The following is a 27,648-nucleotide window of genomic DNA, read 5'->3' as shown; positions in this document are numbered from 1 at the left end:
GTAGAGCAAACAGAAAGATGAGTAGAATTGATAGGAGACAGATCCTATATAGAATCAAAGAGTAGAAACTATTAGTTGCCCATAGAAACTGTAAAAACCCAACAAAAAGCATAACAAACAAGAGGTTTATTAGACCCTACATCACTTGGTAGGTCCATACAAAGATGTCAATGAATTGTTCTCATTAATTTTCTCTTTCTCATCTTTTAATGAAATCATTACAAATTTAAATGAGTGAGAATTTGTTTGTATTGTTTTCTTTCATGATTTCATTTTTGTCAATTTCTAAAAAGCACTTCTAATTTTCTTTTGTATCATAACGATATTTTCCTTTTTTTAAGGTCATGAAGTTGTAATAAGAGATATTAGTTACAAAAGACACACAAATGCAAATACTGGCATGAGATATTAGTTAGGTAATTAGCTCATTATTTTAAAACACCAACCATCTCTCGTAGAACCTATGACCTGAATTATTGGGCCACTAGCTCCTTAAATACATGCAACTAATGAGCCTCAAGCTTTCTAGAACAGGTATTTTTTTTCAGGCTGGCACCAATTGATACAAGCGTCCAGGTTATAGGCTATGATGTGCTTGATGTCAATGGTAAAACCTTAATGGACTAATATCCAAGCTTGAAGCTACAGACTCAGCCATAGGAGTAACTTGGAGAAGAAAAGGCTACGTAGTATTCTACAGGATCTTTTTGAAAAGTAGAGGAGAGAGTAGGACTGAACCGCCAAGTTGAGTATGGAATTCACTTGTCTGTTTATTCAGTGTTTAGGAGTGGGAGCTCTTCTAAAGAATGAAGCTCCTAATCTAAAAAAGGAGCGGATGGTTATCGAAGTTTGCAAAGTCTAAAACTTCAATAAAATACCAGCATATATGAAAATAGGTGCAGATGCAAAGAATTTATGCTATCAATTTAAAAAAAAAATGTATGAACAAGACTCAAAACAAACGTTATTTAGGAGTGCGGCAGAGGATTCATTCCGCTTACAATAATTCATCCAATGACAGCCACATCACCAGCTCTTACCAATCAGGATTGCACCAATCATACGTAAATATCAGACAGGCAAAAACATGAACCAAAGGCAACTGCAGCATGAACAGTAGCAATAACTCAGCCTGCTTCGAAACAAGACATGTCAGCCACTTTCTTGGTAAAATCCTCCAGAGACATCCATATTGTCATCTAGCAGACAAGCATCTGATCTGCTTAGATTTTGGGAGGCCATTCAGCCGACAAATTACTACCACAATCAATGATGTAGCACAAGTGCGGGGAAAGAGGAGAAGAAGGAAGAACAAGAGAGGGAGAAGGAAGAAGAAGAGAGGGAGAAGGAAGAAGAGGTTCTAGAGACGCAGGAAGAAGAGAAGAGGAGGAGGAGGAGGAAGAAGAATAAGATATGGGGAAAAGAAATTCTTAATCATTCATTAAAACCCTAGTCATGAAAATAGTCCCCTATATATAGGGCCAAATAAACACAATTAACATAAAACCCCCTTACACAAAAATAACTCCTAATAAGCCCACAAATAACACAAATAAGCCCTAAAATGCAAACAAGCCAGAAATAAAAATAAAATAAATATGCAAATAAACGAGTCTGACTCAATCCGGGGGCTCAGGATCATCTGGATGAAGGCCTCTGATGTCCCCATTAACTCCTCCTGGGTGAGAAAAACTCGACCCCATCGAGTACAAGTCTGTCAGCTGTCGTACTGCTCCAGAAGATCGGGGTCAAGGCGCTGCAACTGTGCTCTGAAAATCCACGTCACATCAGACTTTGGTCGACCTTTCCACCGAACAAGGTAATGTTGGTAACCACCGTTCCTGGTTGAAATAATCTGCTCATCCAATATATGTTCTATTTGTTCTCTGCGTGCATGAAATTTGGGAGGTGGTGGCTCAACAGCAGGTAATAGGTCAGGGTGTCCAACATAGGCAGGTATATCAATAAAGGGTTCAGAAGGCATGAATATTATCTTTTTGTATGAGACTAAATCTTCAATATTAAATGTCGCACTAATCCCATAGTCATCAGGAAGATCCACAACATATGCATTCGAACTGATTTTCTTTAAGATTTTGAAGGTTCTGCACTACAAGTTTGCAATTTCTTAAACGTATCTGAAGAAAATCGTTCAAGCCTAATTCTTATCATGACGTAATCTTTTTCACTTAACTCTTTATAACATCTGTGTAAATCAACAAGGAATTTATATTTTAAGTTATTAAAGTGACTACAATTGCTGATTTCTTGATGCAATGAATATGGATGTGATGCAATTAATTGTGCAGACTCAAAGACTCTATACTGATGAGACATGAAAAACATGTCTATGGGTTGCCTAGGTTTGTAATCATGCACCACTTCGAATGGACTCATACCTATGGACTTGTTAACCGAATATTACATGCAAACTCAACTGTCGGTAACATTAAATTCCAGGTCCTAGCATATGCATTCGGTCTGAGCCTATGATGTGAATGGTTGGGCAGAGATGCTTCGAAAACTAGATCAATTGCACGTTGGATATCATGCATTGGAGAAAGTGCATCCGAAAGATCATCAAGGACTACATCATGAAACTCCTCTAGAAGGAAAACTACTATAAGGGAATGTTCAAGATTGGACGCCACTATCTTTAGCTACAAGTGCCAATTCAGGTGACTGGCTCTCAATATCTGTCACTACCTCTTCGATAGTAGTGATGTGAAGTGGCTTGGTTGTACTTAGATCAATAGTCTCCCTTTGGGAATCATTTTGGACAAAATCTAATTCTGTAGGTTCGTCTTCAAAGTCTTCTTCATAGTCTTCCATATTTGGTTCATACACTTCTTCGACATATTCGACCTCTTGGCTCCTAACTTCTGGTTTAGTAATCAGGTAGGTTCTAATGGAACATTGGGATGCTATGTGGTCGAATTGTTGACACCTTGAGCATTGGGTTTGGTGCCCAAGAAAATGGGAAAGGATTACAGGTGGTGCAACCAAACCGATTCTAGGTTAGGATGCAATAGGGGTTGGCGGCGTAAGGGTCCTAGAATTTTGAATGAGCTCACGGATCTCTTGTTTGAATTCCTTGTATCCAGCCCGCATGGCAACGATCTGTTCTAGGAGAGACCTCAAAATGTCGGAATTCATGGTAGCTACAGGGGTTTTAGGTTGATTGAGATAGTGCTCCATATCACTACAGGATGGCTTGCAATGATGACACTGGGTGATGATGTGAAATGCAGTGTCACTAATGAAACCCTTATAAGTATGATGCAGGACCAGATTTGATGCTGGACAACCTACTAATGCAATCTATTATGATTTCAGAGATCAGCAAGTCTTCACAAGAATAACTTAAAGTTTAAATATTGCTGATTTTTACTTCGGTTATTCAGAATTAAGGATTAAGATTATTCAATTTAAGAAATTAGATTGCAATCAAGTAGTAATAGGACAGTAATAGTACAGTTGTTTTGATCCTAAATCAATCTGATCGAAGAATGTTGAGAAACGTCCTGTTACAAGAGTGTGCTAATTTAATATCAAGATTTAACGGGTAATAGGACGGGTTCGGAAATGAAAGGTTTAATGTTCTGAATTTTGACAGCAATATAAGTTTCAAAATGTGGCTATCATGCAAGAGAACTAGAACATAATTAAATGAGCAAGCCCAAAAAAAATGGAAACCTATCACCTGTCCTAAAGTAGTCGACTAGAATCGTGTGCTCGTGGACTGGGGCGACGATCGGTGCGCAGTGAGTCAGCTCGTCGGATGGCGCGAATCTGGTCGAATCACAGCAACTCGGTGGACCTGATATCAGCAACTTGGGGGCCTGATCAAAAAAAATTCGTTGGGCCTGATGATGGGCCTCAGGGGCGCGGCTCGAACCTGATGGGAATGGCTGGCAGGAGGGCCCTGTTGGACCAATGGATTGGCAGGTGTTCAGGTGTGATGTTCAGACCTGGCCTGAAGGCTAATGAGGAGAGAGGGGTGTTCTGGTGTGCTATGGTAGTGAAGGAACAAAGCCCGTGAAGGAAGAGGAGGGGGGGGCGAAATGAGCCTGAGGTGGTGTGGAGGGTTTCAATGTTGAAACCCTTGATGAAATAAAAGAGGGAGGGAAGGCGGTGAAGTGGTGGCGATCGTGGAAGAAGAAGGACGGCCGGGGGGGGAGGCGGTGAAGTGGTGGTGGAGGCGGTGGTTTTGCGGTGTGCGAGCATAGGGGGGCAGCGGCGAAGCTAGGAGGGGAAGGAGGCAGCGGTGGTGGCAATCGCGCGGTCGCGGGAGCGGCGGGGACGGCGACGGCGAGGCGGCGCGAGGGAAGAAATAGGAGGGGTTGGGGGGCGCGGTGGAGGCAGACACCGAAGAAAGATGGGGATGGTGGCTTCGGCCGGTGGAGCGAAAGCGGCGAAGGGTGGGCGGCGCGCGGCGGAGCTCGGCGGCGGCACGGGTGGAGCGGCGCTCAAGGGCGGCGGTGCGGCCGAAGAAGACGAACAGAGGTAGGTCTTTCTTTTTTTTTCCTTTTTTTCTCTATTTTTTAAAAAAACTCAGACCCGTTAGGATTCGGGTTAACGGGTTTGACCCGATTCGATACCCTTTACGGACCCGTCACGTGCGGGTCATGTGAAACTTTTTTTTTTTGAAGCGGAACCGTTAGGGCTTTCTTCAACCTCCCTATGGCTACGGGAGGGCGTGCCGATAATCGTGGCGACAGCTGCTAGCGGACCGAGGGCGCGGCAGCGGCTGCAGGCTTGCGCGGCGGCATTCCCCTCTGCGGACATGACGCTGGCGGCCGGTCTCAGGCTTCCGCGGGCGGCAACAGGGTGCCCGATGTTGGCGGAGCGCTCGGGCGCGCGGCGACACTTCGGAGGGAGCGGCGCTCGGCCTGGCGGTGGCATGATGCAGCGGCGGTGGAGCGTGGGAGTGGTGGCCGCGGGCTTGGCGGCCGGCGGGACAGGGCCGACGAACAGGGGTCTTCCCCTCTTTTTTTTTGTGAAACTGACAGAGGGAAAGAAGGAACCGAGAGAGGCCCGGTGAGCCAGGGGTTGTTCCCCTCTGTCCCTTCTTGTAAGAACCGAGAGAGTGAGAGATCCCTTTTTTGGTGAGCGGAACTGACAGAAAGAGGGGCCCTGTTCTTGTTGTTGGGGGGAACCGAGGGAAAAGAAGACTATTGTTGGATCGGGGCTTTGATACCAAGTTGATGCAGCACAAGTGCGGAAAAAGAGGAGAAGAAGGAAGAACAAGAGAGGGAGAAGGAAGAAGTTCTAGGGACGCAGGAAGAAGAGAAGGGGAGGAGGAAGAAGAAGAATAAGATGTGGGAAAAAGAAATTCTTAATCATTCATTAAAACCCTAATCATGAAAATAATCGCCTATATATAGGACCAAATAAACACAATTAACATAAAACCCCCTTACACAAAAATAACTCCTAATAAGCCCACAAATAACACAAATAAGCCCTAAAATGCAAACAAGCTAGAAATAAAAATAAAATAAATATGCAAATAAACGAGTCTGACTCAATCCAGAGGCTCAGGATCATCTGGATGAAGGCCTCTGATGTCCCTATCAATCAACATATCCAACCACCTGCAAACATATTGAGGAAAAAACCTACAATCCTCAATAAGGAATAGTCACTGGAAGCCTACTCCAACTAATCTTAAACCTTTGATCAAGGATATAATGTCAGCCTCCTAAATGCATTTCTTCAGCATCTTTTCATACTCGGGTGCCCAAACCACCATCTCGCATGTGAATTTCAAAACTACCACTTAAAACTGTTCCATCCCTGTCTCCATCATTAGTTGATTGCTTGATGTTTACAATTCCAAAGCCTGCAGATTCATAATGCTTGGTTTAGAATCTTCACTTCCAACCACAGGTCCCCCATCAATCAGGAGCTAGTGGCCAGTAAATTCTTAACCTCTGCCATCCAAATCCAGCTTTCTAATATATAAATATCCTTAACATCAGTGATTCTTTTAAGTCCCAATCAACAATGAGTCCTCGTTTCAAAATTGCCAATTTGCCCTCTGAAAAAGGTCCATCACGTCCCATATGATCCCCGGCAAACCAGACAAACATTCTTCCCTGTGCAATCAAATCCACAAAATAGAAGTTGGAAGTCCGCTTCTACTGCAACGCCTCGATATAAACTTATTGACAGCATTCTCTCTTTTTTTTTCCCCCGAGAAATACTAACAGCATTTTCAAGCTCTTAATCGACACACTTCAAAACCCGACAGCCAAGAGCCGCAAGCATGTATTCACATAACACCATAGCACCAAATTGACAAGAACCAGCTTTTTTTTGGGTAAAAGAACCAGCTTTTCATATAGTGAAAATATATTGCTAATTTGCCTACCATGTATCTTAGAGAAACCATTAAATCATAGATGCAGAAAAGAAGATAATCAAAAAAAAAAAAAAAAAAAAACGAAAGAAACTTCAAAGATACCTTCACCCTGGAGTGAGCACGGACCATCTCCAATATCAGGTGTACCTAACATCATGTGCCAAATATTATTGATTCAGAGTAGTCAACTTTCAATATCATTGAACTGCAACCTGGCCCAGCTATTCAATCACCAAGCACTAATTAAACAAAGGAATCACAGCAGAATGAGCATCACAGTCATTGCATAAGCATTCTCTTTAAGTAATAAATTGAACAAAACAGAAGCATCTCAAGCTAAATCTTGAAGAGTCAGCTAAATGTACAGCGAGCATCTCTGGTCACAGGCAGGTACAGTAGCAAGCATCTCATAACCTGCATCACAAGTTTCTCTGCCATAATCATCCTATCACCTTTTGGGGTAAGTTCGCACTAAACTGTTAATTTGGCCAGCCTCTTGTTTTCCTAATATCCATAATTTGCTCCATAAGTAGATCCATATCCTCCACCAGTGTGCGCAGCAGGTCCAGCATTGACTGGAGGAGATGTATACATGGACCCATGTGCTGGGTACGAATTATAACCCTGATCAACGGGGGCCATGGTGTTCTGTGCTGGAGCAGCAGCTTCAGCCATGAAATTCTGCAACAGAAGTAACAAGGATCAGCAAAAACAGAAGCAGACGGGAACACAAGCAGTGTAAGGTCAGAAAAATAAACCGACGATGCATTAAACAACATAAGAAGTAATTCACTTTCAATCAATAACAGTTAGCCGGACAGAGGTTGCCTATGTATATCATGATGCAACATATTAACATAATGGGAGCCGAACATGCATACATCAAGTTTCAAGAAGTGCATATTAACATCAAATGACAGATATAACATTTATAGAAAATCTATAAACTTCCAAATTTCTTTTTAGCCTTCCGAGTTTGTTTATAATTTGTGCCCAGTTAGATCTGAATCTATAAATCACTGTGGTAGCCAAAAGAACAAAATTTTCTGGATGTCATTCACAAAAGCTCATGATTAGGGCCTTCATTACCCAATTTCCTAATGGGGAAGAAGATCACAAGAGAATTTCCTTGGCAGCCAACTTTGACAAATCTGGAATAACAGAAATGCCAAGTTTTTCAAGGTGAATAAAGCATGACTGATCAGATTTTCATGGGGTTCATTTCCTTGTTTCCAAGGTTTGGTCTGTCAACAAAGTTACACCCAGCCTACAACACTCACCTGGTATCTAGAGAGCCCTCCCCGACACTACTGTACCGTCTTCTTCAACAACTCTTGTCACCTGCGCTCCCTCTCAGCCAGGTAAATAGGGCATCCCAAAGCACAAGGCTCCCCACACTGCAGTGTCCAGGGAGGGTCACATGTAAGAAGACTTTCCACCCTCTGCAGAGAGGATGTTTCCATGTTTTGAACCCATGATACTCAGGTCGCAATAACAACCTTCAATGCACCAAGGCCCGCCCTCCCCCTCAGCCAGGTAGTATAAACTATGAAGATAAACTTTGATGGATTGGTTCACCCCAATGGTCAAGCTGGAGCTTTTGTGAGTTGTGATTGCGTTTTCTTTTTTAGCTTCTCCAGTGATCCTTCTTCTGATTCTTCTCCTGATAAAACAGTTCCTCTAATTGAACCAAGAGCTGCACAAAAAGGCATTTCAGTGGCCGTGATGGAACTACACACTTTTGATTATGGATTGAGGGTGATTCAAACAGTTTATCAGCTGGTTAAATGGTCATGGGGACTCCAAACATCCACAAATTCGAGATATCTGCCACTTCAGATCCTCCCTTGCCAAGTCCCATGCCTCATACTTTTTGAGAGCACAACCAGGTTGCCTATTTCCTGCCCAATACTGCCGGTAACTTGCAGCAGACCATGACCTGGAAGGATTTCTTCCCTCTGCCAAGTCTGGCATCTTGCCCAAGCTGACGCAAGTGGTGGGAGCTTTTTTAGATTCTAATGGGGTTAGCCCCTTTCATGTAGAAACCCCTCCCCGCTCCAACCAAGAAGGGAAAAAAAGAAAAGGCAACAATCTCCACCCCCCAGCCATGCTCGCTTCATTAGCAGGACTATTCATAACTTTCATATTCATACAGGAATTAAAGTTTAACCTTTCATATCTAACCCAGCTCCCAAAATTATTGTGATGCATCAACTTCTTAACTTTCATCTAAACCTCAAACTTCCCCAAAGAGAGGTTCTTTTATACTTAAGTCACTTGCAATTACTAGTTATACACTTCCTATCAAAAATGAACGCACTCTTGCATGAGCCTGTGGATGCACTCAAGAATTCCAGCACATGGCATAACCAAAACATACTTGGCACTTCACGTCATCAATTGACAACAAATGAATCTTTCAATCCAACCAACAGCCACTGGAAAGCTAACATGTGGAGCATATATTATCATTATCTGAACAGCAAGATTTACTGGTACTGCAACAATTAGAAAGATATATAGGGAGCACAAGAACAAAAATATAATGCTCGCAATGAGAGAGAATTCAGGTGACCCTTAACTTTTCACAGTGGACCATAGCTTTGCGTCTAAACTATAAAGATATGAAACATGCAGAGGAACATGAAAAGTGATAAAACTAGAAGAGTACAGACTTTAATTGATTATGTGACTAAGGAAGCCGGCAATATGGAACCTCTCAACTGCTCCCTTTATGGGGTCCTATCGGGAAGTAAAAATTCATTGGTTGATTGTATCATTAACTTTTTTTTTTTGGTGCAAGGAACTTACCATGCAAACATTCATCATCACAGGCAGTCATATTGAATATTATGTGCTGGATAGAATTTCTGCTAAAGCTATTTATCTTAATTCATGGTATGATGTACCGTACCGTACCAAATTGTACCAAACGTACCATATTGTATCGGTCTGGTATCGGTATCGGTATCGGTACCGGTACCGGTACCGGTGGCGTACCGACACTCGATATGTCAGGTGTACCGCATACTATACCGTACCGATACTATGATATTGTCGCACCGGTACGGGTCCGGCACCAGTATGGTGAACCTTGTCATGATTAGCACATTCTTATTCATAAGCAGATATAGTTTCTCACTTTATTCTTACTAGATAATATCTGAATGGTTTTTTATCTATGTCCCACAGTATTCTTGGCCACATGCAGAAATTTAGATTTTTAATGTCCGTGTATCACATCAATGATCCATGTTCAAGTTAGTTACTGTAAAGCATGCAATAACAATAATCATTTGGCTCCATTGCATAAACTGGTTATCAAACAACATTTTGATTCAAGATGAATATAAGAAAATAAAACTACAGGTGTCTAACTATAGCCTAAAATGGGAAAGAAGAAAACAAAAAGAATAAAAATTGTCGAGCCAGTGAGAAGTTACTGCTTGTAAATAATGTGGTTTTCAATTGCTAAAGATCTAGCCTTCAGAAAAGAGTGATGATGACATGCATAACACCATTTCTCAAATTATGAACACTGAAAAGCATATCACGGTAAAGTCCGAGTGAAAGAAAAATCATACCTTTATCAACTGCTCAGCAGTTTGAACTTGTGCAGCACTTCCATTGATCTCAACAGTCATTTCTCCAGGAACACCTCGAGTTTCTTGTATTGTAATGGTTGCCCCGCTCGCACGACGGATGTAGCTGATACTTGCACCAGCTGTTCCAATTACAGCATCAGCATAAGAAAGTGGAATTTGCATGCGACGTGTAACCTGTCAGAGACCCACCATCATAACCCACTATTGAAAGCTCAGCACGTCATTTAAATGCAGCAATTCAAATATTGCAGACTCTAATTAGAAAATAAACCTGAGAGACAAGGGGCTGAGAGTGTTGATTAGTTGATGGATGCATCGACATGGGTGGTGGTGCATCTCGTCCAAATGTTGATATACCATGGTGAGGTTGTTTTTCCATAGGAGGGAGGTCAGGTGGCAGATAATAATTATCCTGCGGCCGTGGGGGCATGAATTGAGGATTGCCACCATAAGCTGAACCACCAGCATTTGGAGGAAGGCCCTGAGGATGGCCCCAAGTTTGAGGTGGAGGCATGTTCTGCTCCATATGTGAATTAGGCCTAGACATCTGTAAAATTGATCCAATCAGTTTTTTCGTAATGTCACAACTTGCTTGACTAGCACAAATCCAAGTTATTATACCCCAATTCCCTGTGTGTACATTTGTATGTATAAAAGATGAATAAAAACAACTTACATGCATCTCAAATAGAGGAAGTACACTACGATCAACTAGAAACTTCCGTAAATGAGAAGCAATTAATTCCACGGCTCTATGAACTCCAGCCGGGGGTCCTTGTATCTCCACAACTCTGTCCTCATGTAATGCAAAAGGTGGCAGGTCATCTGTAGAAATTCAAACCATTTATAACAAAGGAACTCCCAGTCAAGAAAGATGAGTTAACTGAGAAAAATTCACATTATACAGTTCCTGTAACAAGTTCTATAATTAACAAACTGTGACAATTTTACATTATAAATACGACGAGTAGTGCAACTGCCATGCATGAGGAGAAAGCAAACCATGGCACCATAATTCTTACAAAATAAATAGCTGAGCTGCAACAAATATCTAGAAATCCAATCAATTTCAACAAGCTTGAAGGAATTAATGTGTCATACCTAAATGAGCTAGAATGTATGCCAATGTCCAAGTGTTTAATTGAGAAAATAGAATTTACATCATGTTGCAAATAACTGTGCAAAAAAAATAGTTAACGAAGAATAAAACCTGGAACTGCATTTGCCTGTTCAACATTAAATTAGGACAATAAATTATTATTCTATCCAACTATTAGTTGTAATCATTAATTAATTATAAATGATTGAAGAATTCTTCTTGTTTATAAAAAGTTTGAAGTATCAGTCTTGTTGGATACAGAACTGAAAGATAACCTCATTGAAGAAGTATAAAGTTAATACATCATTTTTTTTTTTTTTGGTCAGCAAATATATGTTGACAAAGTTCTGGGACGGGTTTACTAAACATGAAACTGAAGACCATCCTTCATTTGCATAAGCGTCCCTAACCCCACCCCACCAACAAGAACATGCAGACGAGCATAACCTCTTATACCATATTAACCAATCACTAGGCCAAAGAACTTAAGCTGATAGGGAATGGGTCAATAATGTAGGTCAGGCTTAACATACAAAATTGGTCAAATGCATGAGTAATCTGCCAAGCAAAGGTCTTTTCCAAAACCAAAAAAAAAGTAGTGTCAAGTAAAGGTGGAAGAGAGGAGGGATTAGAAGTGGATGCAGCAAATCTTTCTTTAAAATAAAAGATTCTATGAATGAATTCTTACATAAATGGAAAAATATATGACCAGCACAATTCAAAAGAAACAGAATCTATTTAATCTCATGACTTTGTATAAGAATGGATCTAGGAATTTCTTAAAAAAATGAGCAAAAGGGAAATCGTTAAAACAATACTATAGAGACAAGAAATTGGAAATGAACAAAACATCTTTTGCATTGCAATACTATAAACCTTTTTTTATTTATGACAATTTAACAATATATATTTGACAGACACATACTTTTTTTCAATTTTTCAAGAAGGTACAACACTAGAGAATTATCATACATATTTAAACCAAACTTCCATTGAATATGATACAGAACTGTTCATAATTAAAATGGAGTAGAGCATGTCTCCTTTTTAAGTCAATGCATGAAGCAAACTTCTTGTTGATATTCACTAGGTTCACAACCTGGGTCCTGGACCCCTTCATTTAGAAATGAATATCTATATATAAAGCAAACTCCTCTAAGCAATCGTCAAACATTCAACAATTAACATCTCAAGTGACAAACTCTCCTCCCAAATCCCAAGTCACGAATCCCCCATCTCAACCAGTTCCCTCTCTTCTCTCATTAACCCTAGTAGATGCCAAAATCTAGTAAAACCTAAGCCCTTTTTAGAATTAATGGTGATCCTCTTGCATGAACCACTTAACTTCTTTCAATGGACCTATGAGGATTTATACATTTTGCAGTTAATCCTTAAACTTTATATTTATTTGGTTATGGATCAAACTACCATGCTTCACATTTTCTAGGGAACTATGTGGATTAATATATTTTGCATCAAAACTTTAACTATATATATTTATATGGTTATGGATCAAACTAGTATGCCTCACAACTTGGGGCATTCAAAGCTCTATAACCTCCCCTATATTATATAATTTGAGATTTTCTTTGGTTGGTATCCTACAAGATATCCATGTTGTGAAGCTGAAGTATTCATTTTCACTACTTTCTTCGTTGGAGCTTCCTTACGAAGGCATATCCACCAACCAAGGTTCGCCGTACCGGTACCCAACCCATACCAGTGCCACACTAGCATAGTGTCAGTATAGAACGAAGTTTTTTTGGCATACCGAGAGTCGATACGCCCCCGATACCGGTACCGAACCGGTATGGTATATCCGGTACCGTCCGGTATGGTACGGCATACCATACCATCAACATTAAGAAGATCAAGATTAGGCCTTGCAATGACACTATAAGGTGCCCATCACTGCCACTTCAAGATTTTATATTTTATCAATTAGACCTTTACTAGGATCTTCTTCTTAAAGGCCTTAAAAAGTAGCATGGTATGCAAGCAAATTAAATACTTCATGCAGACTCAATTATATGCAGGCACAAAGGCTACTGCCAAGGCAGATGAGTTAGATAAGGGAGGAAAAATGGGTGGAGAAGGCTAAAGGAGATCAAGGAAGAAGAGGCAATAGAGGAACAGGAAGAGGGTAAAGGGGAAGGAGAATAAAGAGGAAAAGAAACACAGGAGGTAAAAGGAAGTGGGAGAAGAGAGGAAGAGGAGGCAACTGAGCAAGAGGAAGGAGGGGAAGGAGACTGAAAAGGCGAAGAAGCAGAGTTAAGAGGAAGGAAGAGGAGAAGATCAAATATCATCCAAGTCACAACTTTACCCGCCCCACATATCACTGGAGCTGCAAATGTGGTCCACCAGGGCCTATATAGCTTCCTAGGTGACCAACATGTAGCATTGCAACATATGCAGGGCAACCAGAGGCCTGGACATGCTTATGTGGCTGCATATGCAGACACAGACAACTTTCTATAATAATGCTTCTGTCATCAAGGATGTTGCGAGCGAGCACAAATTGTTGGAAGCGACCAATCTAAACATTTGTACATGGGATTTATTATGTAAAGTTCTATAATTTTTTGATGATCTTGCATAAATCTAAAAGCATTCCAAATAGGTTGCTTGTGGCCCACACCATAAGTCAAATCTGACATCAGGAAAGTTTCTATATAGCATAAGTGAGTTCTATTTTGACAGGCAGTAAAAGTTTATGTCAATGTTTTTGGAAGTAATAGGGTTATCATCATAAGTTCACTGGGAGTCCTAGTGTCAGAAAGCAAAATTTCTGGTCTAGTTTAGTATCATTAAATATGGGCAATTGCACAGTGACAGGATTAGATGGAGTTATGAAATATTTCAATTTAATATTCTTTCTTTGCATTAAAACATAGGTATTCTAAAGGAAAATGGGTCGGCACATTGCAGAACTAATGCAAATGAACTGTTACTAGAAAATGAAAAAGAAAAAGGAAGAGCGCTAACAACAGGTGGTATAAAATAATAAAAAAGGACATTTTACCAAGAACACGAACAGTAGTGCTGGATGCCTCTTGTATTGACTTTATGGTTGCTCCTTGTTTTCCAATCAGGCTACCTGCTTGTGTGGCTGCAACAAGTAGTCGTGTTGACACCATGTTGCCAGCATTTTGGGAAGCATGAGTAGATTCCCCATCTAAACCATCTATTGTGCGTTTATGAACCCTTAGCAGCCCATCCATTGCAGGAGAAATTGATGCATCTGGCTCTTCTTTTGCTGAAATCATTACCTTTAACAAGTAAACAGCAAAAAATCAGCTTCAAAAAACAAACAAATAATAATTCCAAAAATTTAGGTGTAAGTGTTCAACACCGTATACGTGTGTTTGTCACAAAAAAATCGTGGATTATTGGTCTAATGGTTTGCATGTCCTTGTTAACAAAATAATAATTAATGAAACAATAACATGGCCTCACATATCATAAGGAGATAAAACACATACAGCTAGGAATTACAAGGAAAATCATGCAAATTTTTCAAAATCAACCACTAATACATTAATTGGGAGCACATATGAAGATGTAAAAGTGTTTAGGAGGCCAAAATCAATCACAGAGATCATGAATAAAAAATAACAACTTTCAACACCAAGTTGAATGTAACCATTGATGAAGTCATGCGTGAATCAGTTTAAACATGCTACAGAAGAGCTGCAGAATCAGTTGGCCCAATCCAGCCCTTATACACTAGCAACTTAGGACAATACAAACATTGAAAATAAATCATGCTTTCATGATAGTGCCATGATATACATATAATCATTTGCAAACTAAAAAAAATTGTACAAAGAGAATCATGACATAACATAACAACATGCTCAGGATATGGAAGAGAATGGATATTTCAATTAAACTGCGTACCATATTGGGGTAAAAAACAGATGTGATTCAAGTGAAATGAAGCAGTAGGCAGGCAGGGATATTAATTCTTTCAAAGAAACAAAAAAGGGGAGAAACTCCTAAGCAGCAGCAACCTGAAGTAGAAACAGATTGTCCCTCATTCAAAGACAAAATGTACGGACGACTCTGGAGCCTGTCAAAACTGAGTCCCTACCAACTGGCTTTCTTGGATTTCAAGACAGGCCATTCTCATTAACAAAGCTAGAAAATTAGCATCAATACAAAGGAGACATCATGATACAGCTAAATCATAAAAATGTTCTCAAAATTTAACAGACCATTGCTCAGTTCATGAAGCTGGCCTTAGATGAGGTAAAGCATATTGGTTACGCCAAATTCAAGTAACTTATAGGTATGAATTGACTTTTTTAATCAGATTATGGACAATAAATGAGCTTTTTTAAGGATCAAAAGGACAAAACAAGATATCCTACAGAAAAGGGTTAGAAGAAAGGGGAAGAGAAAGGGCAGAAAATGCAAAATCAACAATCTAATAATGCCCCGCTACAATCCCTTTACAAATTTCTAGATAACATCAACACAAAAATCCTGGGGAAAACCAAAGACCCAGGATACTTCATCCAATCAGCATACTGATTACCCACCGTTGAGGAGGATAAGAGAAATAAATCAACCCAAAAACATTATGCACTCCAAGGCAACAGAAAGTGACAGCACATATCAAATTTTGATCATTCAAAGATCAGATTAGCAGCCAAGCAAACTAGCCAGTTTCTAGGTTACAAAAGATCGCAGAAAATCAACAAAGAAGCTAAGAAGAGCGCCTATTAAACAAATCTGCAGCCAGTTTTGACATAGATGAACAACAGAAATCCTTTACTCTTACCTGAAGTAATTCATTTCAAAACCATATGCACCACATTCTGACAGCAAGCTTCTGTAACAGAATCAAGATTTCTTTAAAGATATGAATTTTCCTTTTCATAGAAACCAAGCTTCCCCAAGAAGGATAATCACCAGAAGGACTAACCATACGAAATGATTAATCCAAACATCCTAAATAAGCTTCAAGTAATGCCACACAACACAAAGACGTTTAGGAGTTCAAAAGAGAACTTGATGCTGGAACTTCAAAAGAATTGCAAAGCAAGTTCAGTCCATTAAATGAAATTTTTTCTTCATTATTCTCTATAGGAAAGGCCCTAAAATCTTTCTTTGAATGTTTTGCTGCTGAAAATGATTCTTTAATATAATTTAGAAAGAAATTGATAAAAATGTAGCGTAGTGAACACAGATCTACCAAATGATGGATCTGCTTTGTTCCAACCAGTTAAATTCACCCTCATAACAAGATTCCAGACTAACACACTAGTCTACCAAAACAAAAGAGAAGCCCAAGATAGTTAATAACAAGTCCTCCCCCATAGAACAAACCCATCCAGCAAATATTTCTAGGCACTCAACCACTTACTTACAAACCCAATAAAGCTTTACCAACTCCATATTTTGCCCAGTTAACTATCAAACAAGAAAGTATAACTTTAAAGTTTAAACTAACCATCTTGATTGCTAATTTGCATGCAAATTATCAGACTATCATTGACAACAAATTTTAAATCCACTAATAAGGGTGTCATCCTAATTCTTTGAAAATGCTAGCTAGAACTTGCCCCTGATGCAGTCTGCCTTTCTGCTAGTGTACTTGAAGGAGGAGGAGAAGAAGAAGAAAAAGAAAGAGGAGGAGGAGGAGGAGGAGGAGAAGAAGGAGGAGGAGGAGGAGAAGGAGGAGGAGAAGAAGAAGAAAAAGAAGAGGAAACATAGAACAAGGTTATGAATAAAGAGTGTTTATAAATTATAGTGAAAGATTTTACACAATCAATGTCATGATTCAATGGCAATTGGGGAAGGGAAAATGTCAGATATTCATGTAACTCATCACAGACAATCATGTGGCAAGAATATAATGTTTAATCCCAAGAATCCTGCCTGAAACAAATTCCTCTTAAATTGTAATGGCACAATAGCATCCAACATGTGTCATTGTTAATAAATGTTTGCGGTACCGATTAGTGTCGTACCAGTCGGTACCAAACCACACCGGGCATACCGTACCTACCCATACCAAACTGACATACAGTCTCGTACAGTATCGATACTGGGTACACCTCGCCGTCTTGTTTCGTACAGTATGCTAACACTATAATTTGATGGTACCGAGACAGCAAACTTTTTTTATTAATCCACATTTCTATTTACCCTATATTCTAATAGATGCTCGCTTGGACCAACTGGTCACAAGCTTAGTAAGCCCTCAAACCCCCAACTAAGTTTTAACCACTTAAGTAACTCGTACAAACAGGCCAGCCACCCTGCTTAGGATCCAACCAACTAGAAAGCCCATACATGTGGGTTTGCCACAGTAGTGCATGTGCAACAACTCATCCACCTGCCTAAGTCTAGAATATTCTATGAGCAGTCACGTGTAATGTGAAGCAAGACAGTTTTTCATTGGTACACCTTAATTACAACTTAAAAGTTCAATAATTCTTGATTTATTTATTATGAACAGTGGTTAATCACTCATAATTTGATAAAATTGCAGGTTGTGTTAAATTACATGAATTGTAATCTTTTTTTGGGATGATCCAGATATATTAGCACATAATTTATAGGAATAACTTGTGAATTTACTTGCCAGTGGGCTTGTGTTAATGAAATAAGTGAACTGAGTGATGCCCCAATATCCCTCATGTTTTGAGAAGGTTTGGATTTCAAGTCTTAGATGGTGCATCCCCTAGTGTCTGGATCTACTTTATTGATTTCAGTTGGATCTTCCCGCTCCTTTTCACTCAAAAAGGCATTAAATTAAAATAGGTCATCAAACCATAACTGCCTTTCAATTTACCTGTTCCATTTTGTTTTGTTTTCTTCGAATTTTTCTAGTTATTTTTCAAATATCTGTCTAGGCATCTGGATAAGCAAGATCAGTACCCAAAGTATATCACAGCCTCCCTTAAAATACAGTCAAATTGTAACAGAATTCCATACACAAAAAGATGTATTTCAAGAACTTCAATCCACTCATTCATACCCATCCTCTATGATGGAAGAAAGTAACTGAATTTAATAGAGAAGGCACTTCACTTCCAAAAAACATAAGATTGCATGGAAATACTTTATGATAGTTAGAAAATACTCTTACCTGAACTCTATACAGCCATATAGCAATAATATAGCAAAAAGTCTATCAAATTCCTAACCCTTTCCTTATAGCAAGAGTACAGTACAGGCAACTATTAAGATGATGACTAAGCATAGAATTAGCATAGGTAGCAAAAAGACAATAAGCGAATATACCATCAAGTTCCAATTTACAAAAAGAAGAAAAGAAAGAAACACAAACCACCTGCATCTCTTGCTATAATAGCAAGGAAAACCTGTGCATTTCAATGCCTTGAAGAAAAATGGACAAAAACACAGTTCTATTTTCACCAAGGCCAGATAATTGTTAGATTTCACAGTTTCAGTGGCATCAACAGTTTCAGCTTCACTTTGGTAGTTTCAGCTAAATAAATATTGACAATGAATTTATGAAGAGGAGAGGACATGGCTAAACCATCCTAGTCTATACTCCAAAACTTTAAACTAACAATTCTTAGGTTTCCTCGAGTTTGCTCATTAATCACTCATCCTTCCAAGTATTACCATCCATGTATCTTAGCATTCTCATCTACAATAAATTCAACTTTTGAGTATGTACTTTTATAATTGCTGAAAATATCAAGCCATGAGACATAAGTAATCTGACTGCTATCATCTGGAATTTACTTCTGAGTCTTCCAGTCTGTCTTCAATACACAACACCTCAATAATGCTTTTCCGCTCCATTCACACTAATTAAGCCTATCATAATTCCATAGTATATATATTGAAGATGGGTAACTCTAGGAGTTCTTCATGTTCCAAAACCTTGAAGAGCTTTTACCTTCTTTTGGTTTCCAGTCAAACCTAGATTATTATGTCGATTCAACAAATGTTACAATGTTTACTTTCTAATTTTTTCCCTCCACAACACAGCTTAGAATTGAATCCTATAATAGCCTGATTGTCCTACCCCGACACTCAATATGGTATCCCATCCCGGTGTCCCATGAGATGTCCCACCAGGATTTAAGACAGAGAGGAGAGGCTAAATCTCTTTTGAGTAAACAGACCAACATTGCGACATATTAGCGGCCATGTCAACACATAAAGTGAGCAAAGCTATACATATGCATGGTATAGCATTAAGTTAAAGCATTTACCCAGGCATATTAATGAGCTTCATCGGAAAAGTTATCTCTTTAACAAGGCTATGAACATTATATTATGCTCCCCACCTAAATTATAAAATTTGTCTTCGATATTTCCCAAAAAATGCCCATCAAACTTTTGCATGAACATGTTCAGAAAATTTTCCCCTCAAAACACATTCAGTTTAGGTCTGAAAGAAAAATCCAATGCAACCATCTCTTTCTTAAATATTTTTTGCTTTAGATCCAAAAATACGAATTAAAATTTTAAATAAAAGTTGTTATTTACAATTTCCTAAATGAGATTCTCTTAGTTCAAACATGCTGAAAGTATTCAGCATTGGCAACTAAATCAATATGGTGAAGCATATTTTTTCTATATTTGTCAAAAATACTAAGCGCCTTAGCATATAACCCAATAATACCTCTTTTATGTTTTCATACATTAAAGCAAAATCAGCAAAACCATCCCGAACTGGGTAGTTCCAGCCGTACCGGCGGCTCATTGGTACGATTTCGGCAATGAAAACGAGACTCATTACCAAAGCTAAAGAAGGAGAAGGAGAAGGAGAAGGAAAGAGAGCGAGCGGGAGAGGGAGGGAGAGGAAAGGGCAGCGGATGCCAGCGGAGGACCGGCACATGCCGCAGGGGGCCAGCAGATGCTGCAGGGGGCCGGCAGAGGCCGTAATAAGCGAGGCCACAGCCGATTCTCCTGTTTCGAGCAAAACAGGGGTCCGGCTGCGGCTAAAAAATTTTGTAATTTTTAAGTGAAATCAGCAACTCGCAAATTTTTTAGCCACGACTAGTTCCCCTATTTCGAACGAAACAGGAAACTGGCCGCAGCCTCCGCCGGCCTCTCTCCCCCTTCTCTCTCTCTTCCTCTCTCCCAACGGTACAGTTGACTCTATCGGTACAGGCCCGGCACAGTATGTACAGACTCGTCCCGCCAAGAAACCGATGCAGTGGCCGGTACCAGTTCCTCCGACCTTGCATTAAAGTATGTAGAATCATGTGAAAAGAGCATAAAAGAAGGAAACATAGTTCCTCAACGTCGAATTGGACTGCAACCTTAAATTATCAATTCTTACAAATTTACTCATTAAAAATCAACCATCGGATACATGAGTGATGCACAAGTTCATCTTTTTTTCCTAGTCACAAACTTACGTCCCAATAGATTGTATCTTATCCAGTTAATTGCATTACATACAGAATTAGCAGAACTTTCGGAAAAAAACATCCAAGTTTCCAATTTGAAGATAATTTAAGCTTTAAGATTCAATGTTTCTCTTAAAGCTATTTCTGTACAATATATTTGCTTACCACTTAATTGTTGGAGGAATTGTCTAAGAAAGAAATACATGTAAAACACAAGGCTGTTCATATAGTTACAAGCAAGGAAAGCCGTACCGGCCCGTACCGGCCGGTACGGGCCGGTACGTACCGGTCCGGTCCTTGACCGATACCGGAAACAAATGAAAACCGGTATTTTCCGGTTTTCATCTGCGAACCGGCCGGTACGAAGCCGGTACCGGCTGGTACCGGCCTCGTACCGGTGCGAACCGGCCGGTTCGCACCGGTCGTTTCAAAAACCACGCGTCGCGCGTGGTTTTAAGGAAGAAGTGGCCCACGGGCCACTTCTTTCACAAAAAAAAAAAAAAAAACCAGTTTTTTTTTTTTTGGGAACCACAGCGCCACGCACTGTGGTTTTTAAAACCACCGCGTGGCGCGTGCGCGTGGTTTTAAGGAAGAAGTGGCCCACGGGCCACTTCTTTCAAATAAAAAAAAAAAGTTGTGGCCTGTCGGCCACAACTTTTTTTTTGATGGGAAAGGAAGTGGCCTCCGGCCACCCCTTCCCATCAAAAATACAAAGAAGTGGCCTCTCGGTCACTTCTTTTCTGATACTTTTGTTTTAAAAAAAGAAGTGGCTCTCGGCCACTTATTTTTTTGAGTTGACAGCACGAAAGAAGGGGCCTCTCGGCCACTTCTTTCCTCGCTCGTTCGGTTTTATAACCGAACAAGAGGCTCTGTTAATAACTCCAGAATAACTAAAATCCAGGAATGAGCCTCTGAAGAGTAATCAGAGACGGAAAGATTTGAGAGATAGCCTATAAATTGAGGAGGAGGTCCTGCCCAAAAAATCCAGCGGAGACTATTTAAGGTGCGGTTTTTTGTCCTATGTTATTTCATTAATTTTGTTAATAATTTATTTAAAAAAATAGTTTATAAATTACTTAAATAATAAGATAATGCAAAAATTTACTTTATTAGCTTAATTTTTTGATAAGTTGTCCTTTTATGATAGAAATGGAGCCATCAAGAAAAGCGAACCCTGCAAAGCGTGATATTGGCTGGTCTTATGGGCGAAGACTTGGAAGTGAGGGGCAACGACACCAGTTTCAATGCAAGTTTTGCGACAAGATTTTCAAGGAAGGAGGGGTAACCAGGTTGAAGCAACACTTAGCCGAAAATTCCGGTGAGGTTGCTACGTGCCCAAATTGTCCTAGCGAGATTCGTGTGCTGATGAGGCAGAATCTCGCTGAGGCCAAAGAAGCGAAGGAGATGGCTTCCAAGAAGAGGGCGGAGGTCGATCGCCAAGCGGTAGAGCCACCTTCTTATCACTCTAGGGAGCCAGAAGAAGTCGAGGATCTAGATGAGGAGGCAGATATTCAGGCAGCCATGCATGCAAGCCTGGATGATCAGTGGCAGCAAAAGGAGGTGGCCAGGCATAGGGCTTAATTTGGGCCCTCTGCATACGAGTCGGGCAGCGGTTCTGGGAGCACTAGACAAGATCCAGAGTTCTTGAGGACAACTTCAGTCAGGGAGGGCGTCGGCAAAGAACGTGGCCGGATTTCATCTATGTTGGGTAGTTTTGGTAGCCGAAAGAAGTCATTTAGAGGAATTCCACAAGGAGCGACAATTCATGATGTAGATCCACATGCTCTCCCCAGTAGAGATTCAAGGCAGCAGAGGGTAGACAAAATATGGATGAAGGATAAGAAGAAAACTATGTGGCGAGCTATTGGATCCTGGTTTCACTTCAGCCACATCCCAGCGAATGTGGCAGACAATACATACTACAGGTCTGCCATTGCCGTCATACAAGCTGCCGGTCCCGGTGTAGCTCCTCCAGGCCCGAAGGACATATACGGTGAGCTTCTTGACAACAATAAGGAGGAGCTGGAGAATTGGATTGACTCCTACAAAAGCAAGTGGCCCATATATGGACTAACCATCATGTGCGATGGTTGGACCGGTCCGACCAGGCAGAGCATCAACTTCCTGACATACTGTGATGCTAAGACCTTCCACAAGTCGATTGATGCTTCGACTTATGTGCACAACACCTCGTACATGCTGAAACTTATGGAGGATGTGATTGATCTGGTAGGAGAGGAGAATGTCGTACAGGTCGTCACTGATAATGGGCCGCAATATAAAGCTGCCGGGCAGGTCTTGATGGAGCGGCGGCCCCATATTTTTGGACCCCATGTGCTGCACATTGTATCGATCTTATGTTAATGGACATTGGAAAGATCCGTAGGGTGCAACAAACGGTGGAGACAGCCCAACGCATTACCAGATATATTATAACCATAACTGGATCCTTTCATTGATGAGAAAGTATGCAGGGGAAGAGATTCTGAGACCAGGAGTCACACGGTTTGCTACCAACTTCATCGCACTTGATAGCATACTCGAGAAGAAAGGAGCCCTACATCAGATGTTTGCCAATTCCGAGTGGTATGATAGTAGATATTCTTATGCCGGCACTGAAGGAAGCAAGATAGAAGACTTGGTGACGAGACAGCCATTCTAGCAGCAGACTACTACAATAGTCAAAGCTATCAAACCATTATATGAAGTGCTACGGGCCGTAGATAGCGAGATCTACTCCAAGATGGAATTTTTGTATCACATGATGGTCAAGGCAAAGGATCAGATTATGGAGGCAGATCCAGCACATGGCCGGTCATACATCAACATCATTGAGCAACGGTGGGGAGCGCAAATGGGTACGGAATTACATCTAGCAGGTAAGCTAAGATATAATTAAAGTGACAATTATAGTGATGGATATAATTATATAATTATGCTAAGATAGTCTCGTATATGTGCAGCATACTACCTAAACCCCCGGTTTCAGTACAGCATAGATGGAATTAATATGGATGAAACACTTCTGGATGCTTTGCGTAATGTGATTTACAAGATGGAGGCAGATCCAGAAAAAGTGGCCCTATGTCTTGAAGAGGTAATTATGATTTAGTAATTACCAGCATGTGTAAGTATATCGGCATCTTCAATTATTAACATGGTTTTCTTATGCTTATTTTTCACAGAGCAAATTATTTAGAGAGGGTGGCTACAGTTTTGACCAACGAGCGGCTGTCGTCAGCAAACACAATATGAATCCAGGTACGTGACACATCAGGAAAACATTCACCTGGTGTTAGTTACTATTATGGAACTATCATATATGTAATTTTCATAAATATTTTTGCAGCTGAATAGTGGGTGCATTTTGGCGGATCCGCGAAAAATCTAAAGCGGATAGCTATCCGGATCCTCTCCCAAACAGTCTCCTCTAGTGGATGTGAGCGCAATTGGTCCACCTTCGCCCTTATCCATAGCAAACAAAGAAACCGTTTGACGCAAAAGCGCCTCAACGATCTTGTTTATGTGCATTACAATTTGCGGTTGAGGCTAAAGTGCATCCAGGAGGAAGTGGAGCTCAAGTATACAGATCCGATTTACGGGTCCTTCACCGCTGATGACGATGATCCACTACTCGGCTGGCTTGTAGGCCAGCAGCAGAAGCCCGAACTTGACGAGCTAGGATCGCCTCCATGACCAGCTACCTTCATAGCCACCGAAGCTGGGGTCGATCCAGAGCAATGGGCTGAGCGCAATATTCCACGCACTCCCAGAGCTGATCAGCCGCAGGCATAGGGGAGCCAGACAGAGAGGGCCAGGAAAGAAAAACAAAGAATCCCAATGGAGAGTGTCGAGGAAAAGACTTGGACTAGCAGCGATGAAGGTTCTGGTGGTGATGGATCTTCTAGCCATGGAGGGAGCGGAGGACAGTATGGTACTCATAAGACACAGCCGGAGGGTGGTCTTTATTTCACCGGTGAGTCCCAATTTATGGGTGCTACACAGGATACGGACCACGGTCGACTACCTGATAGATTTCGTGAGGATATCATTGGATATAGAAGACGGGCTCCTCGATATCGTTCAGGAAGACAGGATACGACTGCAGATCCGACAACATACGGATACGGATTCTATTATCCACAGCCTCAGCCTCACGAATATGGATATGGTGCATTGGATTTTGCTTCCGCCATATTTGGATGGGCCCCTACACAATCAGAGGACACCTCTCAGAGCCAGAGCGTGAGCGAGAGATCCGACAGGTCTTATAATCTGGCGCGCGTTCCTTCTGATTGGGTTGATTTGCCTCCTCCTGATTATACTTATGATCCAGATATCTACGAGAGCCATCGGCACTGTCCCGATTTTAGATATCCTAGAGTACTTTAAATGTATGTAAATGATTGTATCTTAATTTGAAGATATTTTATGTGTATGATTTTATCATTTGGAACGGGAGGAAAACATAACATGCAATCATGCATCATATATGTTTCAAATTTCAACCCTAAATTTAAATATAAAAACATCAAAAAACATCAAAAATCATGAAAAAAGCAATAAAAAAACATCAATTTTTACTTAATTTAAGATCCAACAAAGACAACATTTTTAAAAAAAAATGTCTGGCTCTGCGAACCGGCCGGTACGGTACCGGTACGGTACCGGTCCGGACCGGTACCGTACCAGTCCGGCCACCGGTACGCCGACCCGGACCGGTACCGTACCGGTCCGGCCACCGGTACGCCGCCCCGGACCGGTACGGCGAACCTTGGTTACAAGTATAATTCATGCTTTTGCTTCCTCTTCGATGATGCATCTCCAAAATTTTACGAGAATGTCATGTTTTATTGCTAGAACCTTATGTATAATTTGAAATGTTTTATTGCTAGAACCTTATGTATAATTTGAAATGTTTAAATATTCATTTATTCCATGTATATCATATGTAGGTAGCAATCTTATCTCAAAACATCTAATATGCAACAATGCAGTGTCATAGGCAAGCAAGTTTCTTATTTTCCACTTCATTCACCCCCCCTTTTTATGAAGCATATGTTCAATAATTAATAGAGCCAAAATGTTTTACAGGTGTGCAGACAATGCTTTTATTATGTGTAATTTCTTAAATAATCTTTGTTTGACATCTATGTCCAAGTTAACATACCCATGTAACATTTAAACATCATGTCCTCCATCGGTATGAGTGCAGTATTTACTATTTTCAGACATAAGCCCTCTTTTTTTTGATCAGGGATGGATATATAGACCACATCTGCTGTTATTAGCATAATACAGAAAAGTTTTGAAAAACAAGGTCATCAAGTAATCTCCTACATGTGAAGTTTCTATAAGTTTGTGTAGTGTTAATTAGTCAACCGAGTTTTGTTACCAGAGAAAATGCGAAGCCTCTTGGATAGGATATTCACGCGATATATATCACAAGACCAAAATATAAAGCAATACATTGCTTAATACTTGCAATCTGGATCTTTGTTTTTCTATTTTAATCCTTCTAGAATATTTAATTTGCAATCTTATATCTGCAGAAAAACTGCACAGATTTATTGCAATTACTGTGATGAAAGTTGCTAAATTTGAAATCTTACATGGAATGTTTAAGGTGACACTATTTTTCCTCCTACATTAAGATCACCAAGTTGTTGTATGAGCATTTTTCCCTCTTTCATATTGTTAGAAAACTTTAATTTGTAAGAAAATTGCAAAAACTTAAAAACATGTACTTTGTGATTGCTAGTTCTTGCTTGGGGGCATCTCAGGGGTAAATGTAATGTTGATCAGAGCACTTATTTTGTTGGTGTGTGAATATAAAAATACCTTTTGGCCCTGTAGGAAGTCAGAGTGTTTTATCGTGGCTTGGCGTTGTGCCGATGTTTCTTATATAAAAGGGCTTAAACTGTGTCATTCAAGAGGTGGTGCACAAATTGATGTGGAATCAAGATTTGTCGTGATACAAAGAGCGTGCCGATACTTGGTACGTCAAAATCTTTCACACCAAGGGTGTCAAACAGCTGCACTCATTCCAAGCCGGTCGGTACCGAGCGTACCGTACCCGTACCGATGAGTACCGGTATCGGTACACCAATGTCGGTACGGTCGGTACCGAGCGTACGGTACCGTACCGACACTCGGTACACCTATACTAATGCGGCACCGGTACGGGGTTCGGTACCGGTATGGCGAACCTTGCATGAAAGTTTAATAGAACTGGCACTAAATCAAATCCAAGTGGCACTTCTGAATTTTAAATTAGTGTCATTCCTTAATTTACATTGCCAGCAAAATTTTTATAAAACAATTAAAGGTAAATGAGACATGAGCAGTCATATTTAACAAATTGAGCTGTGTCTTCTACGTAGCAACAGGATCATGTCTCTATAAGGGTATATCATTGCAGATGAAAAACTATTTCATCATTTTCTTAATGTTAAAATAAGAATCTCCAAGATGAAACATTGATGATCTTCTTTTACAATTTCTACCCTTAACCAAGAAGGCTCGGTGAAGAAATATGAACAAGACAATTGACCCATTAGGATAACTATCTCTATCAAACAACTTACAGCTCTTTCTGGTATGCCTGATGGAGCATCTAGAATCTTAATACGAGCTTTTGATTCTTCACACATTTTCTTGATAGATTCTCCTTTACGGCCAATGATACCACCAACCTTGTGGGATGGAATCAATATTCGGAAAACACTTTCTCCGGGCCAACCAGGCCATTTTTTCTCTCCACTGCCAACAGTGCTATCTTCATCACGTCCTTGTTTCTGGTTGTGTGAGTTCTCAGTCGGTTCCATCACTTCATTTTCAGTAAAATTTTCCGCAGGTGCATCCATGATCTCTGGCACTGAAAGAATAGTTTGTTTTTAAGCAAATTGTAAAAATAATAAATAGCAACTCAAAAAACAGACCAACAGTTCAAGTAGTCAAAGTATGAAATGAAAATAACAATAAACATCACCTGCTAGAAGTGGCAAAAGACAAGGCAGACAAAGCAGTTTTGTATACTAAAATACTGAAAAGATTCATCATTCTCAAGAGGATCCTTCATGATTGATCATCCCGAACAATCTTTTGAAGATGTAGATATGTCTTCAGCAAGCTTATTTATTCATTTTTTTTCAGAAATATGTTTCATTGATATGATAGAATATAGAGTTAAATAAATTGGATCCTTGTTGAGCCTTCCCCGGATAA

The 27,648-nt window shown here is 40.3% G+C and overlaps 1 protein-coding gene across 2 annotated transcripts in view; it reads right to left on the bottom strand.

The window, feature by feature from the left end:
- Positions 1–6,511: 6,511 nt before the first annotated feature.
- The window catches only part of LOC103695676 (flowering locus K homology domain), a 32,120-nt gene continuing 10,983 nt past the window's right edge, over positions 6,512–27,648 (bottom strand). For both annotated transcript variants that reach the window (XM_008777054.4, XM_008777056.4), the window contains 6 exons: positions 27,009–27,298; positions 14,094–14,340; positions 10,649–10,797; positions 10,244–10,519; positions 9,952–10,146; positions 6,512–7,048 (listed from right to left, as the gene is read on the bottom strand). In XM_008777054.4, coding sequence (XP_008775276.1) covers positions 6,872–7,048; positions 9,952–10,146; positions 10,244–10,519; positions 10,649–10,797; positions 14,094–14,340; positions 27,009–27,287 — 1,323 coding nt within the window. In that variant the 5' untranslated portion in view covers positions 27,288–27,298 and the 3' untranslated portion in view covers positions 6,512–6,871. The remainder of the gene's footprint in view (positions 7,049–9,951; positions 10,147–10,243; positions 10,520–10,648; positions 10,798–14,093; positions 14,341–27,008; positions 27,299–27,648) is intronic.

This window comes from Phoenix dactylifera, unplaced genomic scaffold (genome assembly GCF_009389715.1).
Source record: "Phoenix dactylifera cultivar Barhee BC4 unplaced genomic scaffold, palm_55x_up_171113_PBpolish2nd_filt_p 000342F, whole genome shotgun sequence".
NCBI lineage: Eukaryota > Viridiplantae > Streptophyta > Magnoliopsida > Arecales > Arecaceae > Phoenix > Phoenix dactylifera.
The sequence above is the reverse complement of the archived record's forward strand: the minus strand, read 5'-3'. Positions and strand labels throughout refer to the sequence as shown.